This window comes from Lactuca serriola, chromosome 3 (assembly GCF_051521515.1).
Source record: "Lactuca serriola cultivar US96UC23 chromosome 3, Lser_US96UC23_V15, whole genome shotgun sequence".
Lineage (NCBI taxonomy): Eukaryota > Viridiplantae > Streptophyta > Magnoliopsida > Asterales > Asteraceae > Lactuca > Lactuca serriola.
The window spans coordinates 10232153-10246467 of record NC_136410.1 but is presented as its reverse complement, the minus strand read 5'-3'; the positions used below and the strand labels follow the sequence as shown (position 1 = coordinate 10246467).

Genomic DNA, 14315 nt, shown 5'->3' with positions numbered 1-14315 from the left:
TAAGATTTTGCTACGTTTATTGTTATAATGTTTATCAATGTTTAAAAAAAATAGTTTATGTAATTTAATTCGTTACACGTTAATGCTTAAGGGCCTTTTTTTTTCCACCTCGTCCTGAGCATTTGAATCCTCAGGACCGGCCATGAATATATACAAAAATTTATGTTTTCAAATTAACTATTTTAACTGTTTGTGATATGATTGTTTCTAACTTAACATATACAAAACATTTAGTCTTCAAATTAAAAGTTAACAAACACATAACATTCGGTTTCCAAATTATCAACCACAAACTACAATTGAACTTTCATCTTCTTCATAAAAAAAGGTCATACGCAACCACAATAATAAAAGAATTATGAGGTAAAATGAATAGTCGTTCCATTTTTTATTGTCAATTACTGCTAAACCTACTTAAATATTAGAATGGACTTTTTTTTTTATATAAAATTTAAATATAAAAAAAATCCAAAAGTATAATAAAGTTTTTTTTTTTGAAAATTACGTAGTTATCTACATAATTTAAGGTTGCCCCGCACATAGTTTATTTGACAAGTTAACACGAGGAGTACTTACCAGTTAACAACACGAACTCACGAAAAGTACAAAACATAACAACATGAAGATTGAAGAGTAATGGCTGTTTTGTAAATTGTTTCAAGTTTAGGTCTTGAAGTCAAATATCTTCGTTTACCGCAAACCTAGAACCAAACGAGCAAACTGCCGATCACGACACAAAGAAAACGAAGCGAAAAACCACACAACACTCTTCGACCCGCACCTAAATTCCTGTTCTCAACCATCTTCTTACTCTAAAGTCGCTCAATTTGAAGCATGCATAGAGAAAGAAAGTGTCTTCGGCATTGAACAAATTAAAGGTGAGTCTATAATTTACTGAAATTGCTTCGTAGGTTAAAGGCTGTTGTTGAATTTTGACAGTGATATATGATTTTCTGTGTATGGATTGATTGAACTTGATGCGGTTGTTTATCTAGAATCTTATGGTTTGAAGATTAATTAAATGGGGAAAAGTAGACCTAGGGCTGCAGAAAAGAGGGTTTTAGGGCAAGGGTCAATTGTGTTAACATCAGGCTCCTCGTTAGCTATACCACCTGCACCTGTTTACACCCCTACGGAAGAGGAGTTTAAGGACCCATTGGCATATATTTATAAAATCAGACCAGAAGCCGAGTCATATGGGATTTGTAAAATAATTCCTCCAAAGAATTGGAAGCCCCCTTTTGCCCTAGATTTGGATAAATTTTCATTTCCCACAAAAACCCAGGCCATCCATCAGCTCCAAGCAAGGCCTCCGGCTTGTAACTCCAAGACATTTGAATTGGAGTACAACAGATTCTTGGAGGAGCAATGCGGAAAAAAGGCTGTGAAGAAGAAAGTGGTTTTTGAAGGAAAGGAGCTGGATTTGTGCAAGCTGTTCAATGGGGTGAAGCGGTTTGGGGGTTATGATAATGTTGTGAAGGAAAAGAAATGGGGAGAAGTATTTAGGTTTGTGAGGTCAGGCGGGAAGATATCCGCATGTTCAAAGTATGTACTATGTCAGTTATACAAAGAGCATTTATACGATTATGAAAACTATTATAGCAAGTTGGATCGGGTGAAAGAGAAGAGTTGCAAGAGAGGAGTACAAGGTGAGAAGAAAAGCGGACAGCAAAGTTGTAAGAGAAGTCGAATCAATGAAGCAGGCGATAACATTAAACTACAACATAAGGGAAAGGATGAAGAATACGATCAGATATGTGAACAATGCAGAAGTGGGTTGCATGCAGAAGTAATGCTTTTGTGTGATAGGTGTAACAAGGGATGGCATATACACTGTTTGTCACCACCTTTGGCACGGGTTCCACCTGGTAACTGGTATTGCTCAGAGTGCTTCAACTCTGAGAAGGATAGCTTTGGATTTGTCCCTGGTAAACAGTTGACCTTGGAAGCTTTTAGGCGTGTGGCTGATCGGGCAAAGAAGAAGTGGTTTGGTTCAACATCTGCTTCTAGGGTTCAATTGGAAAAGAAGTTTTGGGAAATAGTGGAAGGATCTGTTGGTGAAGTTGAAGTTATTTATGGTAGTGATCTTGATACTTCTGTTTATGGTAGTGGGTTTCCACGTGCAGCTGATGAAAGACCATCATCTATAGAGCTGAATGAATGGGATGAATACAGTGATAGTCCATGGAATCTTAACAACTTGCCCAAGTTACAAGGCTCCATGCTTCGTGCTGTCCATCATAACATTGCTGGTGTGATGGTGCCCTGGCTTTATATTGGGATGCTGTTTTCATCTTTTTGTTGGCACTTTGAAGACCATTGCTTCTACTCCATGAATTATCACCACTGGTATGTATTATGTAACTTGTTGAGTGCATCTATATCTATGGCTTAATCATATTATTTCAGTTTCATATTATCTTGAAATGTGTCTTTCATATACTTTTAGGGGAGAGCCCAAATGTTGGTACAGTGTCCCTGGTAGTGAAGCCAGTGCTTTTGAGAAGGTATGTCATTTTTTGTTGTATATCATGGCATAAGCATTTCCTTTTTAAGTAAAATGTAATGCCTTAATTGCCTAATTACTGTTGCTGATCTGGAATTTCCATTTTACTGCAGGTAATGAGGAATAGCCTTCCTGATTTGTTCGATGCACAGCCTGACTTGCTCTTTCAGCTGGTTACCATGCTGAATCCATCTGTCCTGCAAGAAAATAATGTTCCAGTTTACAGTGTATTACAGGTTTGATTAGCAAAATCAATAGCTTACTACTAATCCATTGTGATGAGTCATTATAAATGACTCTTTCAATTACTATTATTTTTTGATATTTTATGGTGTATCTAACTTTCTTCTTTCTTATGCTTCGGCTAGGAACCTGGGAATTTTGTTATTACCTTTCCTAGATCTTATCATGGAGGTTTCAACTTTGGTGAGCTTTTATTCGTTTAGAAGTTGAGTTTTCTTGATTTCATCTTTCTTTCTTGTTTTATCAATTACCCCTTGGTCTTGTCAGGCTTAAATTGTGCAGAAGCTGTGAATTTTGCTCCGGCTGATTGGTTGCCTTATGGTGGTTTTGGGGCAGAGCTTTATCAGCATTATCGCAAACCTGCTGTGTTATCCCATGAAGAGTTGCTTTGTGTGGTAGCAAAGGTCAGCAGTTTGTTACTTATTCTACTTGCTCTGTTTCTCTTGTGATTGAAAATCTTTTTTATACGTAGACATTGCCTTGTATTTACAGAATGATTTTGATTGCAATGCGATACCTTACTTGAAGAAGGAGTTGCTTCGGGTATACAATAAAGAAAAGAGTTGGAGAGAACGGCTTTGGAAGAATGGCATTATTAGCTCTTCATTCATGGCTCCTCATGAGCAGCCAAATTTTGTTGGAGTCGAAGAGGTAACTCGAGGTTTCAGAGTCATTTTTTTTCTTCTCTAATGTTCTTAAACATTAACATAATGGTAGTAAATTCTATGAAATTTGTGAACTATGTATGATGTTGTAGGATGCGACGTGTGTCATATGTCAGCAGTTCTTGTATCTGTCAGCTGTAGGTTGCAGCTGCAGGCCTTCTGCTCTTGTTTGTCTGGAGGTAAGGGATATTAACTGTTCCCATTCAGACCATATAATAAATTTTTTCCCTGTAATTGTTAATTATAATCAACAAATTTCCATGTGCAGCACTGGGAAAACCTATGCGAATGCAAGCCCCGCAAACGCCATCTTCTTTATCGCCACACACTTTCAGAACTAAATGATTTGGTCATTATGATGGAGAAGGATACTTCTGAGGAAACAACCCAAAAGAGAAACACACGAAAGCTTTCCACTTGTACCAAGGACTCACCCTCTTTATCAAAGAAGGTATGAAAACAAACCGAAATTCTCTGCCTTTTAAATCATGAAGATATATTTTTTATAACTGTTTTATTGTTGGTTATATAAATATTTAGGTTAAAGGTGGCCATGTTACACTGGCACAGCTTGCTGAAGAATGGCTCGTAAGATCTTGTAAAATTCTTCAGATGCCATATTCAAGTGATGCTTATGCCAGTGCCTTGAAAGAAGCAGAACAGTTTCTTTGGGCTGGTTCTGAAATGGATCCGGTAAGATTGAAGTCTCTCTCTCATTGTTTTTCCAGTTTTCTATTTATTCTTTGGTTAAAAAGAGTCTGCATTTATGTCACAATGTGAATGAAAAATAGGTGCGAGAACTGGCAAAAAACTTGGCTGAAGCTCAGAATTGGGCAGAAGGCGTAAGAGATTGTCTTTCAAAAATCGAGCTGTGGACACGTCGTGATGACTGTAAAGTGGAGAGAGTAAAGATGGAATATGTGAGCTCTTTGCTTGATGTCAGCCCTGTGCCTTGTAATGAACCTGGACATCTGAAGTTAAAGGTGAATGTTATTTCAATCCATTATAATAAAATGTCTTGTTTATTTACTAATTAAGTGTGTTTTCCTTCATAGGGTCATGAAGAAGAAGCGAGAGTGCTGATTCAAGAAATCTATGCTGCTCTTTCAACATCCTCCAATGTTTCTGTATAAGACCTCTCAACTACTTCACTCCAGCTCTTTTTACAAATTAAAATTTGGTGATCCCTTTACTTTGTTATGTTTTCTTCGGTTACTCATCCTTGGTCGTATTTTCAGATTGTTGATTTGGAAACCTTGTACTCCAAAGCTTCCAAGTCGGCTATATATGTAAAAGAGAGCGAGGATCTATCAACCAAGCTGTCAGCTGTGAAGGTTAACTTTGTTCCTTAACATCTAACCATAGATGTTTTATCACTTTCTGACATATTCTTAATTTTTAACTTTAGCTGTGTCTACAAACTGTAAGAAACTGCATCTCAGAGAAAACTCCTGATGTGATCGAGGTTGATGTCCTCAATAACTTGAAGTCAGAGGTTACTAAGATATAGTGCTTTCCACCTGTTGTTATATTGTCTCTATATCTTGTCGCAGACATTCATTGTTGTATGTTATTTCTTTTGATCAGATTGTAGAACTTAAACTCCAAGTTCCCGAAGTCTCCATGTTTTTGGATTTTGCAAAGCGAGTTGAATTATGTCAATCTCGATGTACTGAGATGTTGAAAGGTTCTATAACACTAAAGGTTGGTAATTTAGTGATTTATGTTAATAGATAAGTATGAATGAATGGTACCTTGTATAATAATAATATGGAACATAATAATACATCATACATGATGTGCAGAATCTAGAAGTGCTTGTCCAAGAATATGATGGTTTTACTGTAAATGTACCGGAGTTAAAACTTTTGAGGCAGTATCAGAGCGACGCCCTTTACTGGATTTCACGGTTTAATAACATTTTGAAGAATGCTCATGAGCGGGAGGATCAAGAAAATGTTTTTGATGAGTTGATTTGCCTTGAGAAAGATGGATCATTGTTGAAAGTTCAAGGTCTGCATCATGCCTATTCACATGCTTTTTACTTCAATCACATTAAACATGTAGCTGTTATGTATTTTTTTTAAATATATTTTCATTTTGTTTGCTTCTTTCGGATGTAGTCGATGAGTTGCTTCTTGTTGATGTGGAGTTAAAGAAGGCTTGTTGCAGGGTAAAAGCTTGGAAGGTAAACTTCATACTACGATTATTATCTTATATTTTTGTGTTAACTCTCACTCTGTTCTTAATGAATCTGCTTGGTGTAAGCTTCTTCTTTTTACACTTGTGCAGGTGCTCCGTAGTAAAATGCCTTTGGAATCTATTCAGCAAGTAATGGATGTTGCCACCGAGTACGAATTCCTGGATTAATGCTTTTAGATATCTTTTTTAGCTGTTAGATATCTATGATTATTAGTAAATATATATGTTGATGTCATTCAGACTGCAAATTGGGAATGAGAAGGTGTTCAAGGAAGTTTCTGATGTACTTGCTCGAGCTGTGTGCTTGGAAGAAAAAGCAAAACATGTTCTTGCTTGTGAGGTTCACATGTCTGAATACGAGGATGTTTTAAGGTTTGTTACAACTGCAATCTGAATGTGCTGTGGTACAAATGCAAGACTCATAACCAAATATATATTTTCAGGATGTCGGAAAATCTTTGTGCACTTGTACCTTCTATTGATGGTGTCAAGGGAGCTTTGTTAGTGGCAAAGTCTTGGTTAATCAAGTCTAAACCATATTTGGTTTCTGATCTCTCTGTGATGTCGGACGCAGATTCTTTGCTTAAAGTTGATGACCTGAAGGTTTGCACTATATCTTATCTTGTCATTATGGTTGTTTGAAGCATCATGCATGAGTGGTTTCTGAGTCAATTCTTTGAACATATGATACAATTCTGCAGGAGTTGGTTTTGAAATCAAAGTTACTGAAGATGTGTCTGGAAGAGCGATCTTTGCTTGAAGATGTTTTACGGAATTATATAAAGTGGGAGCACCATGCGTGTTCTGCACTGCATGATGCCGAGTCATTGTTGAATATTCTTGATGTCAATCTATCCTATGATATTGTCTTCAAAATTGGAGATCAGATTACTAAGATGGAGTCTATAATGAAGGCTGAATATTCACTTCGTTTTGACTCCGTTGTCATTCCAAAACTACAGGAAACTTGTGCAATTCTCCAGTGGTGCTTTATAGCCCTTAATTTCCATGCTGTTGATCCAACTCTCAAGGCGAGTTAAATTTCCACATGCAATGTGATTGCTTCTTTTTTCTCCTAATTGGTGTCATGTTTTTGTTAACCTGTAGGTACCATGTTTCCTGATGATATTATCTAATCTTTTTTTTAAACATGTTGCAGGAAGTTTTAATGTTATTGGAGGATGCAGAAAAACATCATGTTGCATATGCATCTCGTCCTTTTTGGAGGTCATTGGTCGATGGTATGAATTGGCTTAAGAAAGCCTTAGAGATCCTTGGTCCATGCAATGACAATAAAAGGTTTGATTTGAGTGACGTTAAAGAAACTTTGAGACAATATAAGGTATTAGTTATTATTCTCTCCAGTGTTAATATGCGGTTAGTGGCAGAAACATTATTTATTTTGTTCAAGTTTATAATAAAGAAAAGAGGGCAGAAGAAAGATGCGGTTTATCCTTTTTCTTTTTTCTTCCATGTATTTTACTTATGACATTTTTTGATGGCAGATGATTAAGATTTCCTTTTCGTTGATCCTTGACCGATTGCTTGATGCTGTTAAGAGGCACAAGTGAGTTTCACCAATCATCCAATTCTCCTTCAGTTTTTTGCTCTCTTTTTATTAATTGTTTGGATTTTAATCTAGATATATAAGTTGATGGCTATACCTAAAGTGGAAGATTTCTTGTAGTAAATATATGCAAAACTATAAAATGATTGAAAAAAGTTTATAAAATCAGAGAAGTACTTTTTGTCCTTCTGCTTTTTTGGTTACTGCAATAGTTCTGATTGCTTGATTTTAAATGTCATATTAACCTAGTACTACATTTTCATATGATGCCATAATGATGGGTACTTTCAACTACAGTTCATGTTTTGCATATCTTTTTAATATGTCATTAATTTGTGATCTAATGACTTACATTCATAACCCCTTGAATAGCTACCTCAAATACTAATTATCATATACTGCTTTTAAGATATCTTGTAACATTTATAATTATAAGTTCTTATTAATCCAGTGGCAATTATTTTTTTCAACCAACATTTTGGCTTTGTGCTGTGCAGTGTATGGGTGGAGGAAGTGAAATCTTTTTTCAACCGCAGCAGTGGAGATCGATCATGGTCTTTGTTACTGCAGCTTGAGGTAATGTGTGTGTGTTTTTTTTTTCTTTTTCTTGAATGAAGCTATCATATAGAGAACCAGTAGTAGTCTCTTACTATTGATATCTTGAAAGCAATCCATCTAAAATGCCTAAATATGTTTGCTTTAGCATTATAGGGTTGGTATACAATATATGTAGCTGATAGTAATATTACATTTACTGAACCAATGCAGGGAGTTGGAAGCACTGATGCTTTCAGTTGTACGGAGATGGAGATGGTTGCATCTCAAGTACAAAAGGTGAAAGAGTGGAAGCAGAGAGGCAGGGACATTGTTGGGGTTAAAGCAGGAGATGATAATCTGCTACTCAATGCTCTATCTCAGGTATGTTAATGTTATATACTTGTATTGATAAATAAACTCTTATAGATGTTTGGTTTGGACATCATAATGAGCCTAACACAGTACCATATTAACCTTCTCCATGATCCTGTATATATATTTTATTTTTTTTCCTTTTTTTTATGCAGATATTAGATAGTCTAGACAGATCTTTAGAGGTGTATAACAAGAAGGATGGTTGCAACCAAAGAAGGTTTTGCATGTTCTGCTCATGTGAGTCTGGGGATCAGGAACTCTCAACTTGTTCAGTGTGCATGGAATGGTAAGCTCTCATGTTTTGTGCTTCATCGATTAAAAAAAGCATCATTTTCCTAAAATATTAAATATATTTTATAGTTGCTGTTATTAATTAATTATTATGTTGCATGCAATGCAGCTACCATATGCAGTGCATAAAACCAAGTTTAGGAGGTGGCACAACTCAAAGTCATGCATCAGCTCACATGTGTCCCCATTGCCACATCATCGAGAGTGGCAAAATCTCTCAGCTGGTACGATTTAGTTACTTTGATTAAAGAAAGTTTTGAAATTATTATATATTTTGTTTGGTTTTCAGAAAATTGATGCAAAACGTCCCGAGTTGGATATGTTTGTGAAGCTTCTATCAGATGCTGATAACCTATGTGTCGAGTAAGTAAAATCAACAACAGAGCATGAGCTTGAGTATGAATATATTGCCTCCCTCCTTAAACAGCAGATTCATTTCTTGGTGTTTGCATGTTGCAGGATTGAGGAAAAGGTTTTAATTGGTCAAATCGTTGAGAAAGCTGTGGCATACAAAGATTGCTTGACTAAGATTGTAGAATTTTCCTTGGCTTCTCTAGGCAATGACCCAAGTCTTGTTTTTTCTAAACTGTCCACTGCTTTAAAGGTAACTTGTATAAAATCCGGGTTTCAGCTGTTATTGTTTAGTATAATTGTTTACTTCTTTGTAAGGTTTTTATGTGTAATGTTTTTTTTTTTATTTTTTTTTTAATTTTGGTGCAGGCAGTAGAGGTGGCTGGGGTGTATGATGGTGAAAGTAACAGCAAATTTGAGTTTGCATTAGCAAGAAATTCATGGAGAGTTCGAGCATCTAAATTATTGCAACCCTCCTCCTCCTCCTCACAAAAGCCTTCAATCCACCAGATCCGCCGCCTACTAAAAGAGGCTAGTACCCCTCATTTCTTGTTTTTTGTTTCGCACATGTTATTTTTTCTATATATTATATGGTTATTTGGAATTTGGATATAGAAATATGATTTGATATGGTTTGTTGCAGGGTGTGGCTATAAAGGTTCCTTTGGAAGATAATTTGTGGAAGAGACTTACGGAAATAAAGGAAATTGGTTTGCAATGGGCGTTGAAGGCGAAAGAGGTTTCTGCTGATTCTGGTGCACTTGAATTGCATAAAGTTTTTGAATTGATTGATAAAGGCGAGAATTTGGCTGTGCACTTTGACAACGAACTTAAGGTAAGTAAGAGTAAAAGTAGAATGATATAATTATTTACATTTATATCTTGAAAATTCTGTCCTTCCAAAACATAGATATATTTTTCCTAAAATAAAATTGGGATTTAAAATGAAAATATTGGTGGTGTGGTGCAGTTATTACGAGAACGCAGTATGCTCTACTGCATCTGTAGGAAGCCATACGATCGGATACCAATGATTTGTTGTGATAAATGTGAAGAATGGTATCACTTCAAGTGCATCAAGTTATCATGGGTGCCAAAGGATTACATTTGCCCTGCATGCAAGATAGATCTACTCGATGAGATTGAGATCGATGATAATAGATGTACCTCATCATCAATAATCCAACAAGACAGGCAACTCTCTCTCTCTCTCTAGCAACCTACTTTCATTTATTTGTAAAAAGTAAGCAACATTTCATTGACTTTGACTTTGACAGGTCAAATGTTAAACTGAAATGTGAAGAAGAGCCTCAGACCCCGTCTCCAAGACCAGTGGAGTTGAGAAGGGAGGCAGAGAGCAAGGACATTAGTAGCAGGCGACGCAGTGGAATCGAACGCCTGTTATGGAGAAACAAAAAGCCTTTTAGAAGATCAGCTAAAAAGCGAATACAGCTTGACATTTTTTCTTCATTTTTTCATGTACATTCTTAATAATTATATAATAAGTCAGTCATAGCCATAGTTTTGTTGTTGATCCAGTTAAATTGGGAATGTCGATCATTTAATTTATTCCCAGTTTTGTCATCTCATCTCATGGTCTTTAGTTTGGACCTTTTTAAATTATTTGTATTGTGGTACCAACTGCTAATAACTAATTCCAGATTGCATCGACTCCCAACATGCCGAACGTATTTACCCTTTTTATTTCTAATTTCCTCGGTTTCTCATGTTTGCTTGTGTAAATAAATTCTGCTTTTGTATAATTAGTACTATTATATTACTTGCACAAAACCGTTTAATCAAGGCTAAAGTAAAGTACATCTAATCTTATTTCCCAATATGTATTTTTTTGCTTTTAATAATATTATCTATGAACACCTGAATAACTTGTACAATTGTATAAACGTAAAAGCACTATCTTAGCTTATTGTATTTCAACAAATTAAAAATAAACATCCAAACGCCTAATAAATAAACATGTTAGAATCAAGACAGATATAAGATTAAAACCGCAAATAAAACCATCAGACAGTTTTCCAATGCCTGGCTACCAACAAAGAATACGTTGTATCTTATACAGTTATAAAATATTTTTTTAGATGATAATTTCAAGGGTACTCTAATTTCAAAACTTCAAGCCACAAAGTCAAAACTGTTGTTGTGCCAACATAAAAACGTTGATACCAATTTAAAGGATTCAAAATGAAAAAAGTCCTACATTTTATTCAAAATTTGAGTAATAAAACAACATTCAAAAAGTATTATATATTGATATAAAAGTATTTATTAATACATAGTTGAATAAAAGGTCAACATATATATTTTATATTCTCAAATTAATTAGGGCATTTTCTTCGGGTGTTAATTACTATCCACGTCGTATCTTTCTCTCGGTGAAAAGTGAAAACTCAGCATATTTGAAAGTCTCATATCGCAAAGAGTAGATTTCATACGTATTGATTTAAGGTATGCAAACGTTATAAATATGTAATATACAATTTATTTATTTTCTAAAAAAAACCTAACACCTGTAGGAAAAATTTAAAGGTATGCAATCGAGTTCGAGTCGGGAGGCGTGAAAGGGAATCTGTTGTCCGAATTGTTCATGTTCTTTTAGCTTGCACGATCGATGGTAAGGAGTATAGTCATAGACACGTTGATGTTTTGCTGCCCCTCCTCTGCTTCTTGTTCCTGTGTTTGATGAATGTTGATGCTCTCCAACTGTTTGTACAAATGCCTGACCTACATTTTGGTGTTTCGATCTCAGCTAATTTGATTTCAGCTTGGTTACCAAGTTCCCGTCTAGCTTGCTTGCTTAATTTCTTCTTGTAGTTCTGGTCTCTTGGGTTTTCTTTACAATTTACATGCCTCGCTCGGTTCTGCTGCTGCATAAAAGTAAACTATTTTCTGGGGGTGGGGGTCGGTCTTATATGATTTCATATTTCCTCCTTGTATTTCTCACCAAAGAGAGTATTACTGGTGCCCCTTCTATGATTGCAAATGTTATTGATTAAACTCAGGGTAGTCAGAGTTTAGAATCCGCTTGAAAAGATTGCATACCTTTTTTTTTTTTTTTTTTTTTTTTTTTTTTTCCCTTCACAGAGGTGGGGATGCATGCATATAAAGAACTAATTTATAAATAATGGATTGACAGATGAAGCACATGAAGCCACTGAGTCTGTACCAGAAGTTGCTGAAAACGCCTGCTGTAGAACGAGGGCGGTTGCTTGGTTTAGATGTTGGTGATAAGTATGTTGGCCTTGCAGTTTCAGATTTTAACAATAAAGTTGCTTCACCTTTAAGGTAAGGTATCAATATCTTTCTCATAAATGCTTCTTCTATTATATTGATTTTATGGTTATAAAGTCACTCCACCTTCCAGTTTATGTTTCATACTTGTTTGTAATATGCATGAGCATGAGATAATAGAGTAGGTTGTTTTCATATGTTGCAGTGTCCTGGTCAGGAAGAAAAGCAATATCGGTTTGATGGCTATTGATTTTGAATTTCTGGTTAGTTTGAACCCAACCAAAATGCTCTCTTTTATGTAATTTTGCTCCTTATTATAGTCACAAGGAAGTAAGCTTTTTGTTGTTATAAAGACTACTGTTTTACTTTATTTTGGATCATCGAGTAAACTAAACTGAGGGTTTATTTTATTCTTGTTTTTGTGTGCAGATATCAAAACTGTCTTTGTCGGCTTTTATTGTTGGGTGCCCATATGATAGACAAAGAAACTGCCCAGAAGTAAGTTTATTTTTAGTTTTCAATCTAGAAAATTTATTCACATGTGGAATATATGGCTGAATTTGTTCATTTGTGTTAGGCTACCCAAGTGAAAGTATTTATTGACGGCCTTTGTAAAACGGGAAAACTTGAAGGTGTTCAATATACGTTTTGGGACGAGTGCTTCACATCAAAGGTCTCATAATATATTCACATCCCCTATTTTCTATTGAACAATATATCTATTACTTTTTTGACATTTATGTCACAAATATCGGCTTCTTCTTGAAAATTTGAATGTTGTCACAATGAAAATTGAGTCGGGTAACAGAATGTGGATCTATTGTTGGAGCCATTGAAATTCTCCACAGTGGAAGCGAAAACAATAAACGACAAATTTGCTGCTGTTGGAATACTGCAGGTATTCAAATTACAAAAAAAAAAAAAACTCATAATATAATATAATACAGTTGTTGAACAGGTGAATAAAACATTATGACGTTGATGTTATTCTTAAAGAATACTAATCTAAAATGGGAATTCATTAGTTATTTATGGGTGTTTGGCAGGGATATCTGGATTATGTTAACAGGAATGTGGAGACAGAGCAAAGCCAATAAACATCCCTATCCCTCTCTCTTGTGGACGATCACTATGATGTTTTAATATTAATATTAAATACAAATCCTACAATGTGGGTTGCATTTCAACTTTGAAATGTAATTATAGTTTAGATCATACTAGTAGCTTTATGGTTTGATTATTGAAGTTCATCTTCAACAATTATGTATGTAATAGATAGATAGATATCTCAAGGCATATGGAAGGTCTTACTATTTAATTGATTTGAGCATATGAAGTTTATTGTGGGTCTGTTTTGTACTTTGATAAAAGCTAAACGAACTATTAATTGCATTATTTTCATATGAATAAGTAAGTAACTTCCTGGAAAATACCAAAATGACCATGGGTAATTATTGTCCTAGTGTCTCTCCGTCTCTCTCCTACCAGGCAGCTGAAAGGACAAAACTTGGAAAAAGAAAAGCCTCTCTCTTGTTTTATAAGACGTATCTCATGCATTGATCACCCTCGGGTATGCTAACCTACTTCCAAATATGGGTTCTTCAATGGGTATGTGGTATTCTTCATTGAGATTAGTTTTCTTTAGACTAAATGGGTGAATTAAAAGTTGAGACTTTTTTTTTTTTTATATGAATTGCAGGTTCATACAAGCTAAATACACGTGGTGTTAGCAGTGGTGACCAGGGATCAAGCGGATATGGAGGAATCTTGAGGGACGAAAATGGGTGCTGGATCAGAGGGTTTACAGGTCATCTTGGAACTGCTTCAATGTGCATTGAAGCTGAATTATTAGCCATTTTAAAAGGAGTCGAGTTAATTGATTGCTTAAGATTACAAAACACCACATTGGAAACTGATTCTTTAGATGCTTTCAAAGCTCTTGAGAAACCTGATATGTATACAAGAAGCTCAGTTTGGATGGAAAAGATCTCAGATTGCCTAAAGCTGGTCAAGAAAAACGAAATTACTCTCAGTTCCATAACTCCTGAAGAAAACAAGTGTGCAAGGTTTCTTGCACAACTTGCCATGGATGAAGAAGAAGAAGATGATGATGATGATTATGCAGATGTACTTGATCCTCCTCCAGGCATTGAAAGTCTCATTATGGCTGATAAGCCCAAATTGTCCAATGATTAGACTTAGTTATTCATTGGTTACATGCTATTTTTTTTTCTGTGAAGATGTTATGTGTAATGTTGTTTTGATTCTCATGAAATCTGGATTCGACCTTTCTACATCTTGGTCTCAATCACATTTGGTCATGCTTCGT

The 14315-nt window shown here is 35.4% G+C and overlaps 3 protein-coding genes across 5 annotated transcripts; all 3 read left to right on the top strand.

Moving 5' to 3' along the window:
• The first annotated feature begins 651 nt into the window (after positions 1-651).
• Positions 652-10415, top strand: LOC145091451 (transcription factor jumonji (jmjC) domain-containing protein). The gene is made up of 33 exons (XM_079029177.1): positions 652-878; positions 996-2349; positions 2450-2507; positions 2620-2742; positions 2875-2932; positions 3017-3153; positions 3242-3400; positions 3507-3593; positions 3683-3865; positions 3955-4107; positions 4206-4397; positions 4470-4541; positions 4653-4748; positions 4823-4909; positions 5002-5118; positions 5220-5427; positions 5538-5602; positions 5707-5765; positions 5857-5988; positions 6060-6219; positions 6318-6647; positions 6776-6958; positions 7122-7183; positions 7681-7759; positions 7952-8101; positions 8248-8381; positions 8496-8610; positions 8676-8749; positions 8846-8990; positions 9107-9268; positions 9381-9572; positions 9708-9931; positions 10015-10415. The coding sequence occupies exons 2-33, from the start codon at positions 1022-1024 to the stop codon at positions 10226-10228; spliced, it is 5538 nt and encodes a 1845-aa protein (XP_078885303.1). The 5' UTR covers positions 652-878; positions 996-1021; the 3' UTR covers positions 10229-10415.
• A 661-nt stretch (positions 10416-11076) lies between these two features.
• Positions 11077-14282, top strand: LOC145091450 (Polynucleotidyl transferase, ribonuclease H-like superfamily protein). 3 transcript variants are annotated; one of them, XM_079029174.1, is made up of 9 exons: positions 11077-11203; positions 11285-11369; positions 11892-12040; positions 12192-12249; positions 12416-12484; positions 12564-12659; positions 12795-12884; positions 13033-13594; positions 13686-14282. In XM_079029174.1, the coding sequence occupies exons 2-8, from the start codon at positions 11367-11369 to the stop codon at positions 13081-13083; spliced, it is 516 nt and encodes a 171-aa protein (XP_078885300.1). In that variant the 5' UTR covers positions 11077-11203; positions 11285-11366; the 3' UTR covers positions 13084-13594; positions 13686-14282. The 3 variants fall into 3 exon arrangements, with proteins under 3 accessions (XP_078885300.1, XP_078885301.1, XP_078885299.1); XM_079029175.1 differs by having other exon boundaries at positions 11098-11203; positions 11272-11632; XM_079029173.1 differs by having other exon boundaries at positions 11101-11203; positions 11272-11369.
• On the top strand, positions 13579-14182 carry LOC145095016 (uncharacterized). Its single transcript, XM_079032959.1, has 2 exons — positions 13579-13594; positions 13686-14182. The coding sequence occupies exons 1-2, from the start codon at positions 13579-13581 to the stop codon at positions 14180-14182; spliced, it is 513 nt and encodes a 170-aa protein (XP_078889085.1).
• Positions 14283-14315: the final 33 nt, after the last annotated feature.